The following is a 20,368-nucleotide window of genomic DNA, read 5'->3' as shown; positions in this document are numbered from 1 at the left end:
TGAGAACCCACAAAACTGGAACTATATCCTTCAAAATTAGAAGAATTTAGAGAAGTAAATCATACATATGTAAAAGATTTGAGAATATGTGGCATTAAATTGTACAGTAACCAACTGTGAAGTTTAAGCGATATGAAATTAAGACACAGTGGAATACAGTGTTAACTGGATTATAGAGATGCTAAGTTCAATATGAGTTAATATATCAATTCATAAATTCAATGAGTTAAGAGAAGAATAGGGACCAAAAAAGGTTAGAGGATAATTTAAGTAGGGTGAAAGAAACTGAGTCAAAATCAAAATAAGCTTACATAATGGTAGTTTTGTTAGATTTCCTAAATTTTTACCTATTGTCCTTTTTCACAGGATATGATCATCATTATTTTGATTGTTTGTTTTCAGATATTTCTTGCAAAAATAAAAGCACTGAATAACTTTCCAATGGCAATTCCACCACCTACTCCTGACAAATATCTTCATAATATTGTTTGGCTGGAAAATAAAGATGTTCTCATTGAGTTCTTCAAGGTAAAGATTCTGTCTTCTATTCTGGCTCAGGTTTGATAATTATTTTCCACTTCCTAATGCAAGACTAACAAAAAAGCATATTCAAAGCAAGAATCCTGTGATGGCCAATGAAGGGTAAGCCAAAATGGAGGCCCAGCAAAACCCGAAAGAATAGATATCATTTTGAGCCAAAGGGCAAAGATGGTTTTCCACAATGGCTTGTCTGCTTAGGATAAGGTATCTGTGCGACTCATTATTAACCAATCCCATATTACTTTATGTTGTAGAGTTCTGGACTTCCCGATACACACTCTGAAAAAGACTTTTTTTTTTTTTAAAGCATGAGTCTCAAGTTTAAATTACTATACAGGCCAGGCAGATGATATAAAAGTAAAACAAGCTGTATACAGTATTATAGGGAACAATGAGAACTGTGGCATATTCCAGAGTTCATGCTCTGTCTAAAGTCAGCTGAGTGTTGCTTTGCAATTTTAGACTCTTTCAAGAAATATTTTTTGAATATCCTCTTTGTGCTGGAGACTATTCTAGGTTTGAAGATATGCCAGTGAACAAAATAGATAAAGTCCTTGCTTTGGATTTTATATTATATGGATAGAGATGGACAAAAAATACACCAACATACACAAATATATAGTCTATTAGATGATTGTCAATGCTATGGAGAAAAAGGAAGAAAAGGAAATATAGTGGGGAAGCTATTTTATATGGGATAATCAGGGAAGGCTGCTTGAATAAAGTGACATTTGAAGAGAGATCTGCAAGCAATAGTATACCATGTAGATAATCTGAGAGAAGAGCATTACAGGCAAGTGCAATGCTCTGGTGTGGAGTGTGCTGTTTGTTCAAGGAACATCCCCCAAAGCCCCTGTGGCAGAAGTAGTGATGGTGGGACCAGATGAAGCTGGAATAGTTGCAGAGCATGAGTTTGTAGAACTCTGTAGGCCAGTATAAGGACTTCGGCTTTCACTCTGAATTAAATGGAAACATATGGGAAGGCTTCAAACAGAGAAGTGATATGATCTAACTTACATTTAAAAGTGACCACCTTGTTGCTGTGTTGGGAATAGGCTGTAAGCGGACAAGGGCAAGCCAGAGAGATGATTCCTGTAATGGAGGCAAGAGGTGATGGTGGCTTGGATTAGTGCAAGTGGTAAATAGACTCTCGATGTCTTGAAGGTAGAGTTGATAGGTATTTATGGAAGGAGTGTTAGGGAGAGAGGACAACTTCTGGGATTTTAGTCTGAAAATAGAATGGAATTCCCATTGACTTAGAGAAGATTTATATGGAGAGAACAAGCATTTGATTCTGAATGAGTTAAATTTGAGAAAGCTATTGGACATCCAAATGGAGATGTTGAGTAGGCACCTGGAATTCAGGTGGGAGGCCAAATGGGAGATAGAGATTTTGGAGTTGTCCAGAATAGAGATAATATTTAAGGTATGAAGACTTGATGCACTAATTTAAGGAATTATTATGGACATCCAGGAATTGAGTCTTGGGCTATCCAACACTTAGAGCGAAGATGAGGAGGAATTAGGAAAAAGAATAGAAAAAGAGAGCAGATTTCTGGTTACCTAGTAGAGGATGGAGGGAGGGGGAATTGAAGGAAGATGGTCAAAAGGTACAAACTCCCAAGTTATAAGATAAATGAGTACTGGAATGTGCTGTACAACATGATGGCTATGTATTTAACACTGCTGCATGGTATATTTGAAAGTTACTAAGAGATTAAATCCTAAAAGTTCTGATAATAGGAAAAGAATTTTTTTTGGTAACTAGATGAGGTAATGGATAACTAAACTTGTGGCAATTTTTTCATAATATATGTATGTCGAGTCATTATTCTGTATACCTTAAACTTGAACAACTTTGTAAAACTGGGAAAAAAAGAATTGAGGAGTAATCCATCAGGTGGGAGGAAAACTAAAGGAGAGTAGTATTCTAGAAGCTGAGTGAAGAAAGTATTTCTTAAAGGAGCCCATAAGCAACTATGTCAAAAGCGGCTGAGGTCAAATAAGATGAAGATTGAAAATTGACTATTATATTTAATAATGGAGAGGTCAGGTTTTTTAAAGAAAATCCATAGACCTGAATTTTTATGTGAAATTTCCAAATTTTAAAAATTTGACACCAATTTAGAATTTTGAAAATATCATGCAGGCCAAACAAAATACATCCTTGGATTGGATGTGACTCATAGACTACCATTTTGTGGCTTTGGTTTTATTTTTTAAATTATTTTTTAATTTTTAATTTTTATTTTTTTAAAGATTTTATTTATTTATTCATGAGACAGAGAGAGAGAGAGAGAGAGAGGGAGGGAGGGAGAGAAGGGCAGAGACATAGGCAGAGGGAGAAGCAGGCTCCATGCAGGGAGCCCTACGTGGGACTCGATCCCGGGTCTCCAGGATCATGCCCTGGACTGAAGGTGGTGCTAAACCACTGAGCCACCGGGCTGCCCTGTGGCTTTGGTTTTAAGTGGTTATTGTATGAATTATAAGGCTTATAACTTTTTCATCAACCAATCAAAACCTCTGTTAGATTTTTAGAATCAGGAAAACACTGTGACAAAGAATGGTGTTTGCTTTACCACAAATTTGGTTGTACCATGCTTTGTGATCTAGGCAAATAGATATATAAGGCATTTGTTTGTCCACAATTAAGGCATTTTGCTTGTTTTCTAGAAAGACAGCAATCATAAGGAGATTCTACTGAGCTTTGAATATCTTTTTTGCTATACTAATGTTTCCTTCATACCAGAAATTTTTGAATTTTTCTTTTGAAATTGATCTGAAATTTACTTGAATTAAGACTCTTTTGGTTGAAAGTAATAAAAACTTACTTGAACTAGTTTAAGAAAAGGGGAAGTTGACTTGGAAAGACAATGGGGTTGTGTATAGAAGCTGCTAAGAAATAACTAACTATGGGCAAGGTGGGATTCAGGCCAGCTCAGGAATATTATTGGTGGGCATCTGTGGACCTTTCTTCTAGCACTTGGATTTCATGGCTCAGTTCTCAATTCCCAGGCTCTTTGCCTCTCAGTTCAAATTCTTGAGAGAGAAATCCACCTGGCCTAATTTGGGTCTGATGTTCTGCTTTGGCGAGTACAAGTGTGGCTGCAAGGAGGAGGAAATCTGATGGGATGGATGGCCAGCGGCCATAAGGGATAGTTGGAAAAGAGATCTCAAATAAATAGTCCTGAGAGATAGGAGATGGTCTTGGACTGGGAAGAAGGTATCTCAAAGGTGTTTCTTATAATTTGCATTCTGCTTAGTTTTGTTAAAATCCAATTTAAGATAAAATTAGAATTTGGTTCTTTATAGGTAGTAATTTTCCAAATGTAATTAACTGACCATCCATCAGTGACTGAGGAGGAATGGGAAACTGATGAGACGAAGATCACTCTATAAATTAATGATTCATAGATACCTAAGGTGAACCTGTCACTGGGGCATAACCTTCTTCCTGTCCCTAACTTTCCAAACCTCTTTAAAGCTGTTGGACTTTCTTTACCCCCTTATTGACTTCCCTCACTCTAAGTGCCCCCTTTCCTTAATATGTTGTAATATGTTGTTTCTTCTTTTTTTTTTTTTAAGATTATATTCATTTATTAGAGAGAGAGAGACAGAGATAGTGAAGGAGATAGCACATGAGAGAGAAGGGTGCAGAGAGAAAAGGGAGAAGCAGGCTCCCCGCTGAGCAGGGAGCTGGACGTGGGGCTTGATCCCAGAACCCCGAGATCATGACCTGAGCCAAAGCCAGATGCTTAACCGACCAAGATACCCAGGCGCACAAATACATAGGTTCTTGATAGCCATTTCAATTGGATTTTACCAGAACAAAAATTGTGATGAATTGGGAATACACAGGCATTATTCTCATTAGGGACAGCCCATGGATTATGTGGTTAACTAAAATCCACAGTAAACAAAATAAACACCCCTGATTGTAGGCTGTAATTTCAATCTTGGTTTCCATCACAGCAACAATACTTAATTTTAACTACTACTCCCTTCTTTCATCCTCCAACTGATGTGGTTAATTAAAAATGTAATGGTCGGGACACTCCGGTGGCTCAGTGGTTGAGCATCTGCCTTTGGCTCAGGCTGTGATCCTGGGGTCCTGGGATGGAGTCCTGCATCAGGCTCCCTGCAGGGAGCCTGCTTCTCCCTCTGCCTGTGTCTCTGCCTCTCTCTGTGTGTGTCTCATGAATAAATAAATAAAATCTTTCAAAAAAATCCTTTAAAAATGTGATGGTCTATAATGATAAGCCAAAAGTCAGTGGTAGAAAACCAAAGTCTGAACAATATATACACTGGATAATTGGCTTTAGGTGACTTTTTAAAAAAAATTGTGAAGCCATCCATGCTGGTTTCAACACTGAATTCAGAAGTACATGAAGTAAAAAGTGAAAGCTCGTCACTCCTACCCCATACTTAGAGATAACCACTGTGAATGATTTAGGGATATGTTTCCTACATATCTTTGAAAAATGCAAATCTGTCATCCTGATGCTTCTGTTAAAAACCATTCTGTTGCTCCTCCCTGGTTTTAGGAAAAAACTCAAACTCTTAATGTTAAAGAGGCCTGGCTCTGGCTCACCTCTCCAGTCCTTGCTCCACTGGGGCTGCAGGATGACTTTCATGGGTCCTGGCACTTTGGCCTTAGTGAGCCTCTTCCCACATAAAAAAAATGACAAAAAATTCTACTTTATGACTGTGTTAGTATAAAGATGAATTATATATTAGTATTAAATGTTTTAGTATTAAAATATTTTCCCCAACCTAGAAGTTATTTGTTCTCTTCTGGTTTAAAAAAAAACTAGAATGTTGTGAGTTGCTAAAGTATTGGGAATCCTACACACTATGGCTATTGAAGCTAAATTGATAACTCAGTGCTGGTCCACACTCCTTCCTGTGTGAGACATACTGAATCTTCTGCAGTTACTCCAAGTGCAGATGTTCTATTTGCCTTTGGGTCTTCACATATACTGAGTCCTCTGCCCTGAATGATGTTCAACTCATTGTATCCTGGCTATCTGTTACCCTTTCTGCAGGCCTCAGCTTAGCTCTTCCTTCCTCTTTAAAGACTTCCATGGACACCCAAGACAGGGTCCTGTGGCCTTTTTGAACTTTTCCAGAGCATCCTGTCTCTGTCTCCATTGTCCGAAGTTTCACACTTTATTGTAAACATCTACTCAATTGAACATTTATTGGGTATTTCCACCAATCACTGTGCCTGGTACTAATCACAAAATCTATAGTTTGCTTGCTTGTCCCCCTTTTTTTTTTTTAAAGATTTATTTATTCATTCAGAGAGAGCGAAGAGAGAGGCAGAGACACAGGTGGAGGGAGAAGCAGGCTCCATGCAGGAAGCCTGATGTGGGACTCGATCCTGAGTCTCCAGGATCACACCCCAGGCTGCAGGCGGCGCTAAACCACTGCGCCACCGGGGCTGCCCTGGTCCCTTTCTTTTAAAAAAGTTGATGAGGGGGACACCTGGCTGGCTCAGCAGTTGAGCGTCTGCCTTCGGCTCAGGGCATGATCCTGGAGTCTGGGATCGAGTCCCGCATGGGGTTCCCTGCGAGGGGCCCACTTCTCCCTCTGCCTGTGTCTCTGCCTCTTTCTCTGTGTCTCTCATGAATAAATAAATAAAAGATTAAAAAAAATTTGATGAGGTATGTCAGCATGTTATAATTCATTAACAACCAAAGAATATAGTTTGTACGTTTTTTTTTTCTACTTGAAAACCATTTTAGCTTTAAAGTTTTATTTCTATTTAGAAAAGAAGACGATGAAAATTTTGTGTTGACTCTCATTAATTTTTCTTGCAGGAGAGAGCCAAACTTGCCTATTTTGATTATGGAGATGTCATTTGTAGAGAAGGTGAAATGCCACAAGGAATCTACTTAATTATTTCAGGAATGGCAATTGTAAGGGACTATTTATACTTTACTGAAAATTTATTTTGAAATATATGATTTTAACATAAGGAGAAATTTAGGAATCTGGAAAGTTTAAAATTTTTATAAAAAGATTTATATATTTATTTTGAGAGAGAGGGTGAGGGAAGGAGGGAGGGGCAGAGGGAGAGAAACTCAAACAGACTCTGTGCTGAGCATGGAGCCCGAACTGGGTCTCCTTCCCAGGACCCCGAGATCATGACCTGAGCTGAAATCAAGAGCTGATGCTTAACCGACTGAGTTACCCAGGTTCCTTGAAAGTTTTAAATTTTTAACATAATTTCTAAATGAGACCATTTTCACTCAGAGTGAACACTACAGCAGAAAGATAATACCCAACATCTTAAGGGCATTTCTCATTTATCAAAATGCTTTTATAGTCATTACTTATTCCTCAAGGCAATCCTGGGAGGAAGTGGTATTTTCCATGATGTTTAGATAGGGAACCCAATACTTGGAGTGGTTGAATTACTAAAGGAAATGACAGTCAAGAGTGAGGGGATGTGGACCGACTGCAGTGTCAGATCCTTACGGAGGTCGAATAGAATAAGGATTGAAACTATGACTTTTACCTAACCAACAGGATACTTTTGCTGATCAGAGAAAGATGTTATAGAGTGAGGAGAATAAGAATCCTTTAGAGTCTGAATGCTGGTAGCTGAATACATACATGGGTGAGCCCCTAGCTTATGGCTCAAATAATTCCTAGATCCTAAATGATGTTTGCAAGTGACAAACTCTTATTATAGTGCACATAATATATTTGACTTTCTATTTTGGAAGAGATATTTTCAGACCTTAAAGATATCCAACTGATCATGGAAATAAGCTATTAGGATAAATATAAGACTAATACATGTATAGCACTTATGAAATGTCTCAGGTTTAATCTGATGGGTAGTGAAATGGAATAGAGAGGCCCAGCAAAAGTTAATCGAAATAGGCTTTTAATGGGACGGGCTCTCCGGCAAGGTTTTGGGCCCACAGGGGAGGGAGAGAGCAGGGAAGTCGCGGGCAGGGGAGGGCAAGAGGCTTTTTAGCGGGTGAGGGGTGAGGGGCTGTGTGTCTGGACGGAGTGATAGGTATCAGGCATATTACTGGTGAAATCAGTCTGGGGCAATAACTGCCCATGCCCTTATATGGGGTCTGGGTAAGTATGGTTCAGGTTTCCTGCACAGGTCCAGTCTCCCCCTGATGACATGTCCTGGGGGGAGGGGGGTCTGCTGGTGCTGGGAAAGTTCTGAGGTGGGGTCAACAAGGTGGAGGGCCTGCTGCCATTTTGTTGGTGCCTCCTGATCCCCCTTGATCCCGCCGGCCCAACAAAATGCCTGGTGCTGTTCATTCTACTTATTCATTCATTCAACAAATGTTTGCTTCATTTGTGAAGCAAATGAAGCAGGCACTGTTCATTTTAGGCACAGAATTGACAAAACAGACAAAAATCCCTGCTTTCTTAGAGTTTGCTTTTTAGTAGAGGCATGGAAGGAGATAGGACAGTGAGCAAAATATATAAGCAAAATATGTCACATTTAGAAGTAATTGACAGATGAAGAGATCAGTTGTAGTTTTTTAAAGGGTGGTCAAAATGGCAACATATTATGACATTTAATTCTTATAACTACCTTATTTTTCACATGGGAAAACTGGTGCACAGAGAAAGTAATTCAGTTGTCTCCCAAGGGTACACAGTAAGAGGTCAAGGAGGACTTTGAACTCATAGAGTTGGCCTCAGTATCCATGTCCTTAGCCATTATTCTATGCTGCTTCCAGTAGAATCCTTGTACTATGCTCCCATTAGAATCATAACAAAAATACACTGCTACTTGTGTTTGTTAGATATATCAAATTGAACCCTTAAAAACTGCAAAATACATTTTCCTTTGGGGAATTTTCCTGCAATGACTGGACCAGTTAAGTCTTCTTCAAGAGTAAGTCCAACAATATTTGGGCTGAAGTTGTTTTGTTAGTGTTCAGTTGATGCCATAGGAACTCAGCATATATTTAGTGGCTTAGACTGATGATCTCATAGTTATTTGTTCAGAAGTCCTATGGGAGTAGTTGGTTTCTCTGCTTGAGTCTAACTAGGCCAATATCAAAGGGTCAGCAGAGCAGTGTTCCCTTCTGGAAACTCTGAGGACAGAATCCATTTCCAGATTAATTGAGGTTGTGGGCAGAATCTAGTTGTTTATGGCCATAGGACAGATGTCCCTGCTTCTTTGCAGGCTGTCAGCTGTGACCCATCTCCAGCTCATAAAGCTCCTTCCATCTTTGGACACAGGTACTCATCTCAGAGCTGAAGTACAGCCAATCCCTCTCTTGATGCCACATCTCTCTGATTCTGCTTCCTTTTCTATTTTGGAGGGTCCTTGTGATTGATTACATTGGCCCACCAGGATAATCCAGAATCATTTCTTTAAAATCTGTTGATTAGTAACCTTCATTCCATCTGCAAAGTCCCTTCCCAGTGGTCTCTAGATTAATGTTTGATTGAATAACAAAGAGAGGAATCTTGGAAGCACTTCTTTAAAATCTGCCTGTAGATGTTATCTTCTTTTCTTGGTTTATAAAAAGACAGAGACATTGTTCCTTGCTCAAAGAGCCTTTGAACTGCATTCAGAATTAGAAGAATGTCAAAGCCCTTTGGAAGCATGAATGCCTCTAAAAATCTGAATGGTAATCATTGGCAGAGGGGGCAGTTACATAGCAACTTCTTCAGTGACCCTTTGTTCCCTGTTTCCTGTGTCCTGAACAATAGCCTTCCTTTTTGATGTTTACAGCTAAACTTTCTGAAAAATTTTGTAATCCTTCTGGTTGATTCCTGCGGGTTCCTCTTGAAATCCCATAGCTTTCTTATTTCCCACATTCACGTCTATCCATTCTTTTCCCGAAGTGACTCACCATAAAGACCTTTTTTCTGTTGATGGCCCATGGAAATTTTTTTTTTTTTAAGTAATTTCTACTGCCAACATGGGGTTCAAACTGGACCTGGAAATCAAGAGTTACATGTTCTATGGACTGAGCCAACCAAGCGCCCCTTGTGGAAATTATTCTGAAGCATTTTAAAGGGTGACACGGTTGATGGAAATCATGGCTTGGTTTGGAGGCATACTAATTCATGGCATCTGATTTCTGCATCCATGCAGTCAAAGGCCTTCATCCACCTGAGGCACTAGCCCAGTATGATAAGAATTTCTAATAGACTCGGAGTGGGTAGCTGTATTAGTTGCAGACTGCAATCAGTACTTTTGGTAGGATTTTTTATAGAAGGGAGGTATAAGGAAGTTGTCAATGGGGTCATCTGTAAAGATAAAGATTGGAAACAATTCTTCCCTTGGAGAATTGAAATGTGAAAGAAACTCTGATTTTTTTTTTTTTTTGGAAGCCTTAATACCTTTTTCACAGCTTAAAGTGTTCATAAAGAATCTTTTCCTTCCATTTTTAATAATGCAGGAAACAGTGGGAGCTCCTATGGTTTGGTCAGGGATTTTTAATTTTGGGTTTCACTTTGCAGTTGCATAGTTCACCTCCTACCTTTGGAATAGACAGTAGCCTAAGGTCTGGAAGAGGGTCCAAATCCATGTTTACAGAATACTGTACCAGCGGGGACATAATTGGAGAGCTGAGCTGTCTGCTTAAGCGTGAAACTGAATATACAGCCATCTGTGAAACTATTTTACAGGTAAGAAACTGGTTCTGTCTGTATTGTGGGCTATTAGTTAATTCTTCCTGAAGTAAATAAGGAATGGCAGCATCTTTTCTTCCTTTGGGTTCTGATATTGCCCACCCAGATACTGTGAAGTAGCATAGACTAATTGAAAAAAGATTTAATGTCTCACATCCTGGCTGTAAGACCTGGAGTGAGCTATTTTAACCTCTTTGTGTCTTAGTCTCCTTGTTTATTTTGTATTTTTATTTTTATTTTTATTTTTTTAGTGTCCTTGTTTATTAAAAGAGAGAATATCTCATCTAACTTTTGATGTTATGAAGATTAGGAAAGTATCTAAGTTAGGTGCCTGGCATGTACAGGCACTCAGTGAATGATTCCCATTATGAAAGCAGTGTTTTTAGGTATGTATGTATGTATGTTTAAATATTTTATTTGTTTGAGACAGAGAAAGGTAGAGAAAGAGGGAGAGAGAGGGAGAGAGAGAAAGAGAATGAGTGGTGAGGAGGAGCAGAGGGAGAGGCAGAAGCAGACTCCATGCTGAGCAGGGAGGCTGATGCAAGGCTTGATCCTGGAACCCTGAGATCATGACCTGAGCTGAAGGCAGATGCTTAACTGACTGAGCCACCCAGGTGCCCCAAGAGAAGTGTTTTTAAAGAATACTTATTTTTACACTCACTTTCTTCCATTTTTCACTGGCTAAGTTAGAAGTTATCTATTCAACAAATAAGCAGCCTGATATTCCACTAGATACTGGGGATTCAAACAGAAATGAACCAGAGTTCCTGCTTACAAGGAATTCTCTAGCTTTTGGGACTGTTACATGCAATAGAGCAGGGTCCAGAGTCTTAGGGGTGTGTGGGACAGAAAGCAATGTTGCTTTGTCAGTTTTATACCATTTCATTTCTGGAAGAGGACAGGAGGCATAATTTAGTCACAAGGCTGAGCTGAAATCAATTGAAGTTCATGTAATTTGAATTCTGAAAGAGCAATCTTCCTTATTTAGGTAAGCAATTGGCTTCTGGAAACAAATACAGTGAGTCAGCCTGTGGCCACTGCACAGGAGTGCAAGAGTACCTGTCCTCAGGGCTCCCTGACAGACCAGGTTAGCCACTCACGGCTGACAAAAGCCAATGGCAGAGACATGAGTGGTGGTGAAACAAGAAAGGAATTAATTTCAGTGAGGTTCACCTGGGGAAGAAGACAGCTGACTAGAAGTTCAAAGACTCTTCAACATGCTGAAAATACTTCCAAGTTTATAGAAGGAAAGTGTGGGGCAAAATGCATGGGTGGATACATGCAGGTGGTCAGTGAAGGTCAAATTGATCGCTGACAGGGCCTTGCTGGCTTAGGGCAGTCCTTACTGCTTGCAGAGATGGTTTCCTTCCCATCTAGGGATGCTTTGCCCACAGATGCCCGGGCCAAGAAACAAGCTGGAAAGAAAAAACCAACTAGAAAGTTTAAGGTCAAAATGGAGGCAGCTGAATTCCTCTTTGGAGCCCCCTTCAGTGACTGTGGCAATAAAAATAGATAAGTTTATGTGGCTTAGTTTGTGAATCTTAGGCTCATAAACCATATCTTTTATCATAGCTATGGACTGGCATAAATTTTCCCAGCTATTACTAGGTATATGCTTTCATCGAACTATAGATTTTGTTCAAACAGTTTCTCTATAGTGCAATGCTTTTAAATGGCAGAGTACCAGAATTGTATGAGAGTCGATAACTCTTCTAAGGGGTTAGATGAAGATTAAATCTTATAGGCACCTTGTCTTCAGATGGCCTTATAATTTAGTTCTCAATCAAGTTTGCTATTTGATACCTTGTGGTTTTAGGCCTGCTTTATCTCCCTGGAGGATTTGTATGAAGGTTTTGATGTCTTCTGGCCATCTTTGGAATACAAAATATGGCTAAAGTTTGCACTCGGTGTTGCCTATCAGTATTTTGAATCAAGTCTCATTGATGAGGTAAGTTAAACAATTAAAATATGAATGAACTTTTATTTACTTTTTATAAAATGCATTTCATATTTTTGGGACAGAGAAATTAAGACTGTGACCTTCTAAAATGAGATTCTATGGGTGTCTGGCTTGCTCAGTTGGAAGAGTGTGTGACTCTTGATCTTCAGGACATGGATTCAAGCCCCATATTGAGTGTAAAGATTACTTAAATAAAACTTAAAAAAAAATAAAATGAGATTCTAGAATTTTAGCCACTCTTGTCCTGACTTCCTGCAGATTGTCAATCCATTGGTCACAGCTAATTTCCCAGGGTACCGGCAGTCATACCTTTAAAAAAAGTTATAGGGGGATCCCTGGGTGGCTCAGTGGTTTAGTGCCTACCTTTGGCCCAGGGCATGATCCTGGGGTCCCGGGATCGAGTCCCATGTCGGGCTTCTGGCATGGAGCCTGCTTCTCCCTCTGCCTGTATCTCTGCCCCCCACCCATGTCTATCATGAATAAATAAATAAAATCTTAAAAAAAAAAAAAAGAAAAATTAAAAAAAAAAAAACGTTATAGATTCAGCAAATACTAAAGGTAGATTCCCAGGAACTAAGTAAGCATTAATTGGAATGAGGTAATACAGTTTGTTGTTTATTCATTGTTTTTTGCCTGTGTGTCTGGGTTTTGGCATTTTTAAAAGAAGCCCCCTGGGTCTTTCTAAAGTGTATCCAATGATGAAAACCACTGCTCTAAACTCTGTCAATAGGGATACAAGAGGAATAGCAGGTGTCTGAAGGAAATAATGATCCCTTTTCACTAATACACAGAAAGATAATGACTTCTGCTTTCAAGCTCAAAATCCCAAGCATTATGAGCCAATCTGCTCAGGCCCAGGGAGATGCTAATTGAGTTTCCTCTTTGGGCTGGCTATTTGTTGGCTTTTCCCACGACCTGAGTGAGGACTGATTGGGGTGGTGTTTATTATAATCTACCTCTGTTAATATAAATCTCTTGCCTTTTCAAACTCTTTACTGGTGACTAAGACCCTTTTGTGAACTTTTTCTCCAACAAGTAGTAACTCAAGTCTGTTCTTGGATTGGCATAATTTACAATCCATATTTATATCCTATTTAAGAATTATTTGAGCTCCCCTATTATAAGTTAGGAATTTAGGGAAGTGACAGACCTGGAATTCAACAATGTTCATTGCAGTGAGAGACTGGATATGAATGTTGGGCTAAAAAATTAGCATGTCTCAAGAGAATGAGACGACAAGTCACAGAGTGGGAGAATATAGTTGCAAAAGACACATCTGATAAAGGACTATCATCCAAAATATACAAAGAACTCATAAAGCTCAACAATAGGAAAATAATCCAATTAAAAAATGGGCCTTGAGCAGCCTGGCTGGCTCAGCGGTTTAGCGCCATCTTCAGCCAGCCCAGGGCTGATCCTGACGACCTGGGATCGAGTCCCACGTTGGGCTCCCTGCACGGAGCCTGCTTCTCCCTCTGCCTGTGTCTCTGCCTCTCTCTCTCTCTGTCTGTCATGAATAAATAAAATATTTTTTAAAAAATGGGCCAGTTTTTGCCCAACTCCCTTCCCCTCCCACCCCCCACCCTAGGGCCCCTCTGGCCAAACTTGCTTAGAGCTCCTGGTTCCTGTTAAGCTAGTGCTGCCAGTGTCTCTTTCCAGCCGTCCTCATGCTCATCTACTGGGACCTCATCAGCCATGATGAGATGTTTTCCAACATCTGCAAGATCTGGCTGATCATGGAAGGGTTGTACCTGGAGGCAGAGGGGAAAGATGGTCGGTGGGACACAGGGTAACACTGATGACTTACTCATTGGTAGAAATGCTTCCGCCGAAGGCCCGGTGGGCAAAGGTACTGAAAACACGGTCATCACTGGTGTTGATACGTCCTGAACCATCACTTGCAGGAAACCAGCTTCACAAAAGAAGCCTACAAGTACATTAAAGATTATATGAAATCAGTCAAAGGCAAACTTGAGGAACAGAGGCCAGAAAGAGTAAATCCTTTTATGACAGGGGCTGCAGAACAAATCAAGCACATCCTTGCTAGTTTCAAAAATGATCAGTTCTTTATTGGTGTAAACATGACTCCAGATGGCATGGTTGCTCTGCTGGACCACTGTGAGGATGACCTCATATGATTTTATTTAAGATTCAGAAATAGAAAAATGTTAACAAATTTGGCTATTACTTTGGATATATCACCTGTTGTCATAACTGGCTGCAGCTCTTCATCTACACAATGCCAGGACTTAGACAATTGGGACTGATGTCATCTTGAGCTCTTCATTTATTTTGACCTTGATTTATTTAAAGCAGAGGGATTGTTTTTAAGAAAAAAACATTTCATTTAGGTTGTCTAAAAATATAATGCATTTAAACTAAAAAAACGTGCTAAAGATCTTTAGAGACATCTCACCAAAGAAGATATATAGATGGCAAGTAAACTTTTTTTTACAATCCTATGTTCTCAGAAAAATGTAACAATGTGATTCCATTACCACCTATTAGCATAGCCAACATTTGGAACACTGACAACCTCAAATGCTGGTGAGGATATGGAGCAGCAGGAACTCTCATTTATTGTTGGTAGGAATGCAAAATGGTACAGCCACTTCAGAAGACAGTTTGGAGACTTCTTACAAAACTGAACATACCCTTGCCATATGATCCAGTAAACAGTATCCAAAGATTCATTTATCCAAATGAATGTATATTCATACAGAAATCTGAACACAGATATTTTATCAATTTTATTCATAATTGCAAAAAACTTGGAAACAACCAACCAAGATGTGCTCTAGTAGATAAATGGATAAATAAACTGTGGCATATCCAGACCATAGAATATGAGAGCATGTGCATGAATGGGGGGAGGGACAGAGGGAGAAGGAGAAGCAGGTTCCCCTCTGAGCAGGGAGCCAGATGCTGGGGCTCAATTCCAGGACCCTCATGACCTGAGCTGAAGGTAGATACTTAACAGACTGAACCAGCCAGGTGCGTCTCCTTTCATTTTTTTAAAAAAAATTCTCAGGCAATGCATATTCATTATCTATAGAAATTCTAGATCTGTATTACAGAAAATACAGATCCAAAACATTAGAAGATATAATAGCCTTTTACCCTGATTTTACTCCCCCAGAGAATCTTTATTTAACACTTTGACTATGCCCAGCATGGGGCTTAAACTCATGACTCTGTGATTAAGAGTCCTGTGCTCTACCAACTGAGCCAGCCACATGCTCCCAAATTTCTTTTTATTTATTTGTTTGTTTGTTTTAGAGAACACTCAAGCATGAGCTGGAGGGGGCACAGCGAGAGGGAGAAGCAGACTCCCCACTGAGCATGGTGCCCCACACAGGGTTCAATCTCCTGACTCTGAGATCATGACCTGAGCTGAAACCCAGAGTCAGACATGTAACCAACTGAGCTACCCAGGTGCCTGATCCCCTTTTCATTAGGACACCAGTCGTATTGGATTATTTGCCCACCCTACTCCAGTATGACCTCATCTTAACTTAAACAATTATAGTGGTAATGACCCTATTTCAAAATAAGGTCACATTCTAATGTACCAGGGCTCAGAACTTCAATGTATGAATTTTGGGGGGACACAATTCAATCCATATATAGTAGCTCCCTTCCAGCTCTAAAGACTATTATTCTGAACTTTGATGTATGATTCAGACTCAGTGTATTGCTTTATTTTGTTTTGGCTTTTGCTATTGTTTGTTCACTTGCCCAGTAGGGTATTTGCTTATTGCTGGATAAAACTGAATCCACAAGGCATAACTGGCCACCCTACTGAGATGGATTGAGACCTCATGCAAGCCTGTACGTAAGGCTGGACAGCCATAATCAGGACTACTAATAGTAACAACAGAAAGACCCTGAGTTCATAATCTTGTCTGAGGTCATTCTGAACTCTAGATAAATTCTGTTGGTCCTCGGGTCTAAATGCCTTTTGACATGCTCAAAGGACTCAGCTCAATCAGTGAATTTGCTTTCTTCTTGATTTCATGTGTCATTTAGCATGATTTATAGAAAAAAAAATGTAATTCTATTGTAGGACTTAGAGTTTCAGAAGTGTGTGACGTTCAATCTGGCATACGTGGAGACTTTATCAAGCTATAATGAAATGACTATTGATAATGTGACCATGAAATTCGTCATTATTGTGTATGGCAGTGTAATTGATACTAAGACAGAGGTACCATATCTTGCACCTTGCATTTTGCCTAAAACCTGTGAGCAGGTAAGGACAGTTATTTCTAAAGAGTTGCTTGCTTTCCATGGTGCCCCATAAATGACTTTCAAACTCAACCTACCACTTTAAAAAGAAATATAACATGGAAAGACCCTGCAGTTCTCACCTTAACAAAATAGTCAAAACCTGCCCAGGGCTTCTCTACTGTTATGCAGTTTGTGCCCTACCCAAGAATGTGGCCAGGGGGCACAGGGGGCTGGAATCCCCAAGCTCTCTGCATGCCAAGCCATTTGTCCTGGAGGGGGGCTGTGCCTCCGGAGGGACAGAGGTATATTTTCCCTACCTTACACGGAGGCAGTGACACTGTACACCAGTGTGGTTCTGAAGGGTCTGTACTGATTAGTAAGAAGGGAGTTGAGGAGGGGCCACATCACGTTGTTGCCATGTTAGGGGCTGTGAGCATCTCTTGAGAGTGAGCCCTGGGCCTCACCATTCCATTGCCTCTGTAAGGAATAGGAGAGTGTGAACACCTAGGGTATAACAGGATGGGGTGACAGGAAGGTGGAGCCCAGGAGTAGGAGGACCCAGAATTTGCTTTCTCCCCAGAGGGAGTGAGAAGAGGGGGCATCTTTCTCATCTGCTAGTATATTTCTCCTCTTTGGGAGAGATGCTTGCTGCCTCTTTATCAATTAAAGGAAAAGTTGTTAAGTGAAAATTTATGTCCCGGGAAAGTGGGTAAACTTCCTAAAAAGTGCATTTGTCCCTTTTGTAGCATTCTTATCTTTGTACCTCTCAGTAATTCAGAGGGTGATGATAATCTAAATGCTTTTCTAATAGAAAATGAAAATCTCTTTAGCTTTGAAGGAAGGGGTGAGGGCGAGGCAGGGAACAGCAGGAGCAGTGCTCATAGTTTAGTTTAAGACACCAAGGTTTAGAGTCAGGCACACTTGGGTTGAAAGCGTGACCCCTGTGTCCACTGGTGTGTGAGCAGAGATGAGCTGCTTTCAGACCCTGTTTCCCATTAGTAAGATGAGGCTAACAGCAGCAGCCATCTGGTAAGGTTCTTGTGAGGATCGAGGGAGATGGTATCTGGTGTCTAGAAATGAGAGTGATAATTGTTATGTGTATGCTACTTGCCTTCTGGGAGGAGAGATTTTGATGGGCACACAGGGTGAATGTTCTAAGGAAAGAACAGTCCTGCTGCCTGGGAACAGCCCTTGCACATCAGTGTAGGGGTACAAGTATCTCTATGGATGTTGGGGAACTCCCTGTTTTCCAAACTCCGAACGTCCGTTCTGATTATAAGGAAGGTGTAGAAAGTCTAAAGATGTAAAAGATAATTTTTGGCCCAAAACTAAATGAAACAACATGAAAGGGGATGTGAAATGAAAAAGATAGAATGCTTAGGCTGGAAGCCCAGTTCTGGGTTTCGGCTTATTTCTTACATTGTTTGAAAAGGTTAGGAAGCAGCCAGCTTAGACACCAAAGGATACTCTTCTGAATAGTTTTGACTTTTTCCCTTTAGATTCAGGGAACTTCAGATCTAAGCAAGCTGCTTGTTGTCCAAGCATCTGATCCTGCCAAAAATACTGATGACCCCAAAGTCATGGGTAAGGCCAGCCCATTAGTGATAGGGAAAGCATGCAAAATTCATTTAATTCTAAAAAAAATGACTCAAAGGTATTGTATGAGTTTATCAGCAGTCCCCATCCTTGGGCCCACCCTGGTTGCCATATTACTTCTGGGAGGTCATCTACCAGAGTCTTCCAGACACTGAAATCCAGCTGGCTCCCAGGTCCCTCCCTTCACATCCGTGTTGGCAGAGAGCAGCTCCCATGTTGTACCCTGTTCCAGTCCTGGGAGGCTGAGGTCACAGAGTGCTGTTGGGGCCAGAGTGACAACGGGGAGGGCATAGACTCTTATAGTGGGTCCAGGTGTGGAGAGCTGGTGTGCTCCCAACAACTGAAGGGAATATGGAACCTGACCCATGCTCTTTGAATATTCTAAACCACAGTTGCAGCCACAACTCAACTGTCTTGCCTGAGGTGCACTTTGATTGTTACTAAGTAATTACAGTCACTAAATGTGCCCAACTGCATGTATCATGGTGCTAAGCAGTACACTGAGAAGATGAGGCAGGAAAGCTTTGCTCTAGAGAAAATGCATTCCCATCTTTCAATTAAAGCTCAGGACTCTTGGTCTACCAAGCCCAGGGTTGCCATTTCCCCAACTGCCCCAGCTTGAAAATAGTCATCCTTAATGTGCTTCTCTAATTGGTACCATCCAGGCTTCCCAATTCACAGGATTTGTCAGCTTAGAGGTCAAGCAATCAATTCTCCATGAATTGTTAATCTTGGGGTGGGGGAGGGTTCCAATTGTGTACAGAAAGTGACATTATTATTTTATATCTCATTTCTCATTTGCACAATTCTTTTAAAATGCAGCCCCACTGTGTGCTGGGCTCCATGCTAAGTGCTAGATGGCAAGCAAGCCAAACAAAGTGTCTGCCCTTGTGAGAAGAAGAGAAAGATTCAATAAGTGATTCCACTTCTACCCTAGAAGCAAATTCAACCTCAGACATTCTTGTGGCTTACTTTCTAGGCTCTGTATAGAGGTCATGTGCAGCACCTGATTTTGGGAGAGTCCCCTCTGCTCCAGGTCTCCTGTTCAAGCTAGTGAACACTGAAATAATCCTTACTTCACCCCTCAGAGTCTTCAGTCCGCCACTCTGCAGCTTCCAGAGTACTCTTAGGGCACAGGAGTCCATGGGAGGGCTTGAACTCAGGGCCTAGTGCCAGCCCCCTTGGGGCATCCTAAGGGCTACCGAGTCAAAGATCTTAGCAGTTCTAGGAAGCAGGGCACAGGTCTCCACTGTTCCTGTGCCTCTAGGCCTCTCTCTTTCTTCAGGCTCTCTGCAATCGGTGATTTTTAGATGGATGGTAGTATATCACTCTGTATTCTCCAGTGAATTTGGGACAAAAGTCACAAATGCTAGGCTCATGGACTGGATTCAACCATTGTCCTAGATTTGGTCCACATACATGTTTTGTTTTAAAAATTTAGAGTAAGTTGCAAAGTAGGAAAATCTAAAAATTTCACATTAAAAAAAATTCCAGATTTTGAGCTCTTCTCGAAAAACTCAGAAAGCATGCACTCGGTCCTCATTCCTATATGTGGTAACACTTAGAGCTGAGTAAAGGGGAAGCACATGCTGTGCAGTTTGCCACAGACCACGCCCCACCCTCTTGTCTTAGATATGGCCCACTTCCTTGTCTGTGTGACCTGCCTGTTCTCATTTGAATTTGTCAACCCTTGAGTGGGATTCTTGGGAGCCTAATAACAAACCTCCTTGAGGGAAGAAATTAAAGGGCCCATTTGAAAGGGGAGAAGGGAAAGGGGAGACCTACTAGGTGAAAGCAAATTGATATTTCAAAATATTCTTCTGCTACCTTTACTCTTAAATTCCTAATTTCATTTTTCTGTCTGATGCATGTATTTGGATTGGCTCAGTCAGCACTGGTCTTCGAATGTCCCAGAGAGAATATAATTGGAAGAGAAAATATGAGGTAATAAACTTGACACTTGGATTCAATTTTTCTTACTGTGAATATTAACTACATAAGTGGCATGGGTTGTAAAGCCTAGTAGTAGCAAAATGTAGGTGGTGAGAAAAGAGACTCTTAGTGGCAGCTCATGGATTTGGAAAAATTGGGATAAAGCTTACTTGACTTGTTTAACAATTAAAATGATAGAATGTCTTTGAAAGATGTGATTTTGCCCCAGGACCCCAGTCTACTGGGCACCTTAGGGATGGGGAGGGTCAGGCCACATTCACAATTAGACATGAGCATCTATGTGCCTGTGCTCCTCCCTATAGAGTGTGCCTTCTCTGAGGATTTGTGGTGCCCCTGGGTATATGGAGCCACAGCCTGATCTAGAGCATCTTCCTAGAGTATCTCTTTTACTTGATGCTCTTTTAAAGGGAGGAAACTCATTTAACCATTAGGTTATTTGAAATGTTTTATATTAAA

General features: G+C 40.5%; 1 protein-coding gene across 1 annotated transcript in view; it reads left to right on the top strand.

The window, feature by feature from the left end:
- Positions 1-18,469, top strand: part of SLC9C2 (solute carrier family 9 member C2 (putative)) — a 98,515-nt gene extending 80,046 nt beyond the window's left edge. Inside the window, exons 20-25 of the mRNA XM_026001276.2 lie at positions 403-528; positions 6,363-6,461; positions 10,003-10,170; positions 11,990-12,121; positions 16,200-16,385; positions 17,863-18,469. Of these exons, the coding sequence (XP_025857061.1) occupies positions 403-528; positions 6,363-6,461; positions 10,003-10,170; positions 11,990-12,121; positions 16,200-16,385; positions 17,863-18,114 (963 nt within the window). The 3' untranslated portion in view covers positions 18,115-18,469. The remainder of the gene's footprint in view (positions 1-402; positions 529-6,362; positions 6,462-10,002; positions 10,171-11,989; positions 12,122-16,199; positions 16,386-17,862) is intronic.
- The last annotated feature ends 1,899 nt before the right edge of the window (positions 18,470-20,368 follow it).

The sequence above is a fragment of the Vulpes vulpes genome, chromosome 13 (genome assembly GCF_048418805.1).
Source record: "Vulpes vulpes isolate BD-2025 chromosome 13, VulVul3, whole genome shotgun sequence".
Lineage (NCBI taxonomy): Eukaryota > Metazoa > Chordata > Mammalia > Carnivora > Canidae > Vulpes > Vulpes vulpes.
The sequence above is the reverse complement of the archived record's forward strand: the minus strand, read 5'-3'. Positions and strand labels throughout refer to the sequence as shown.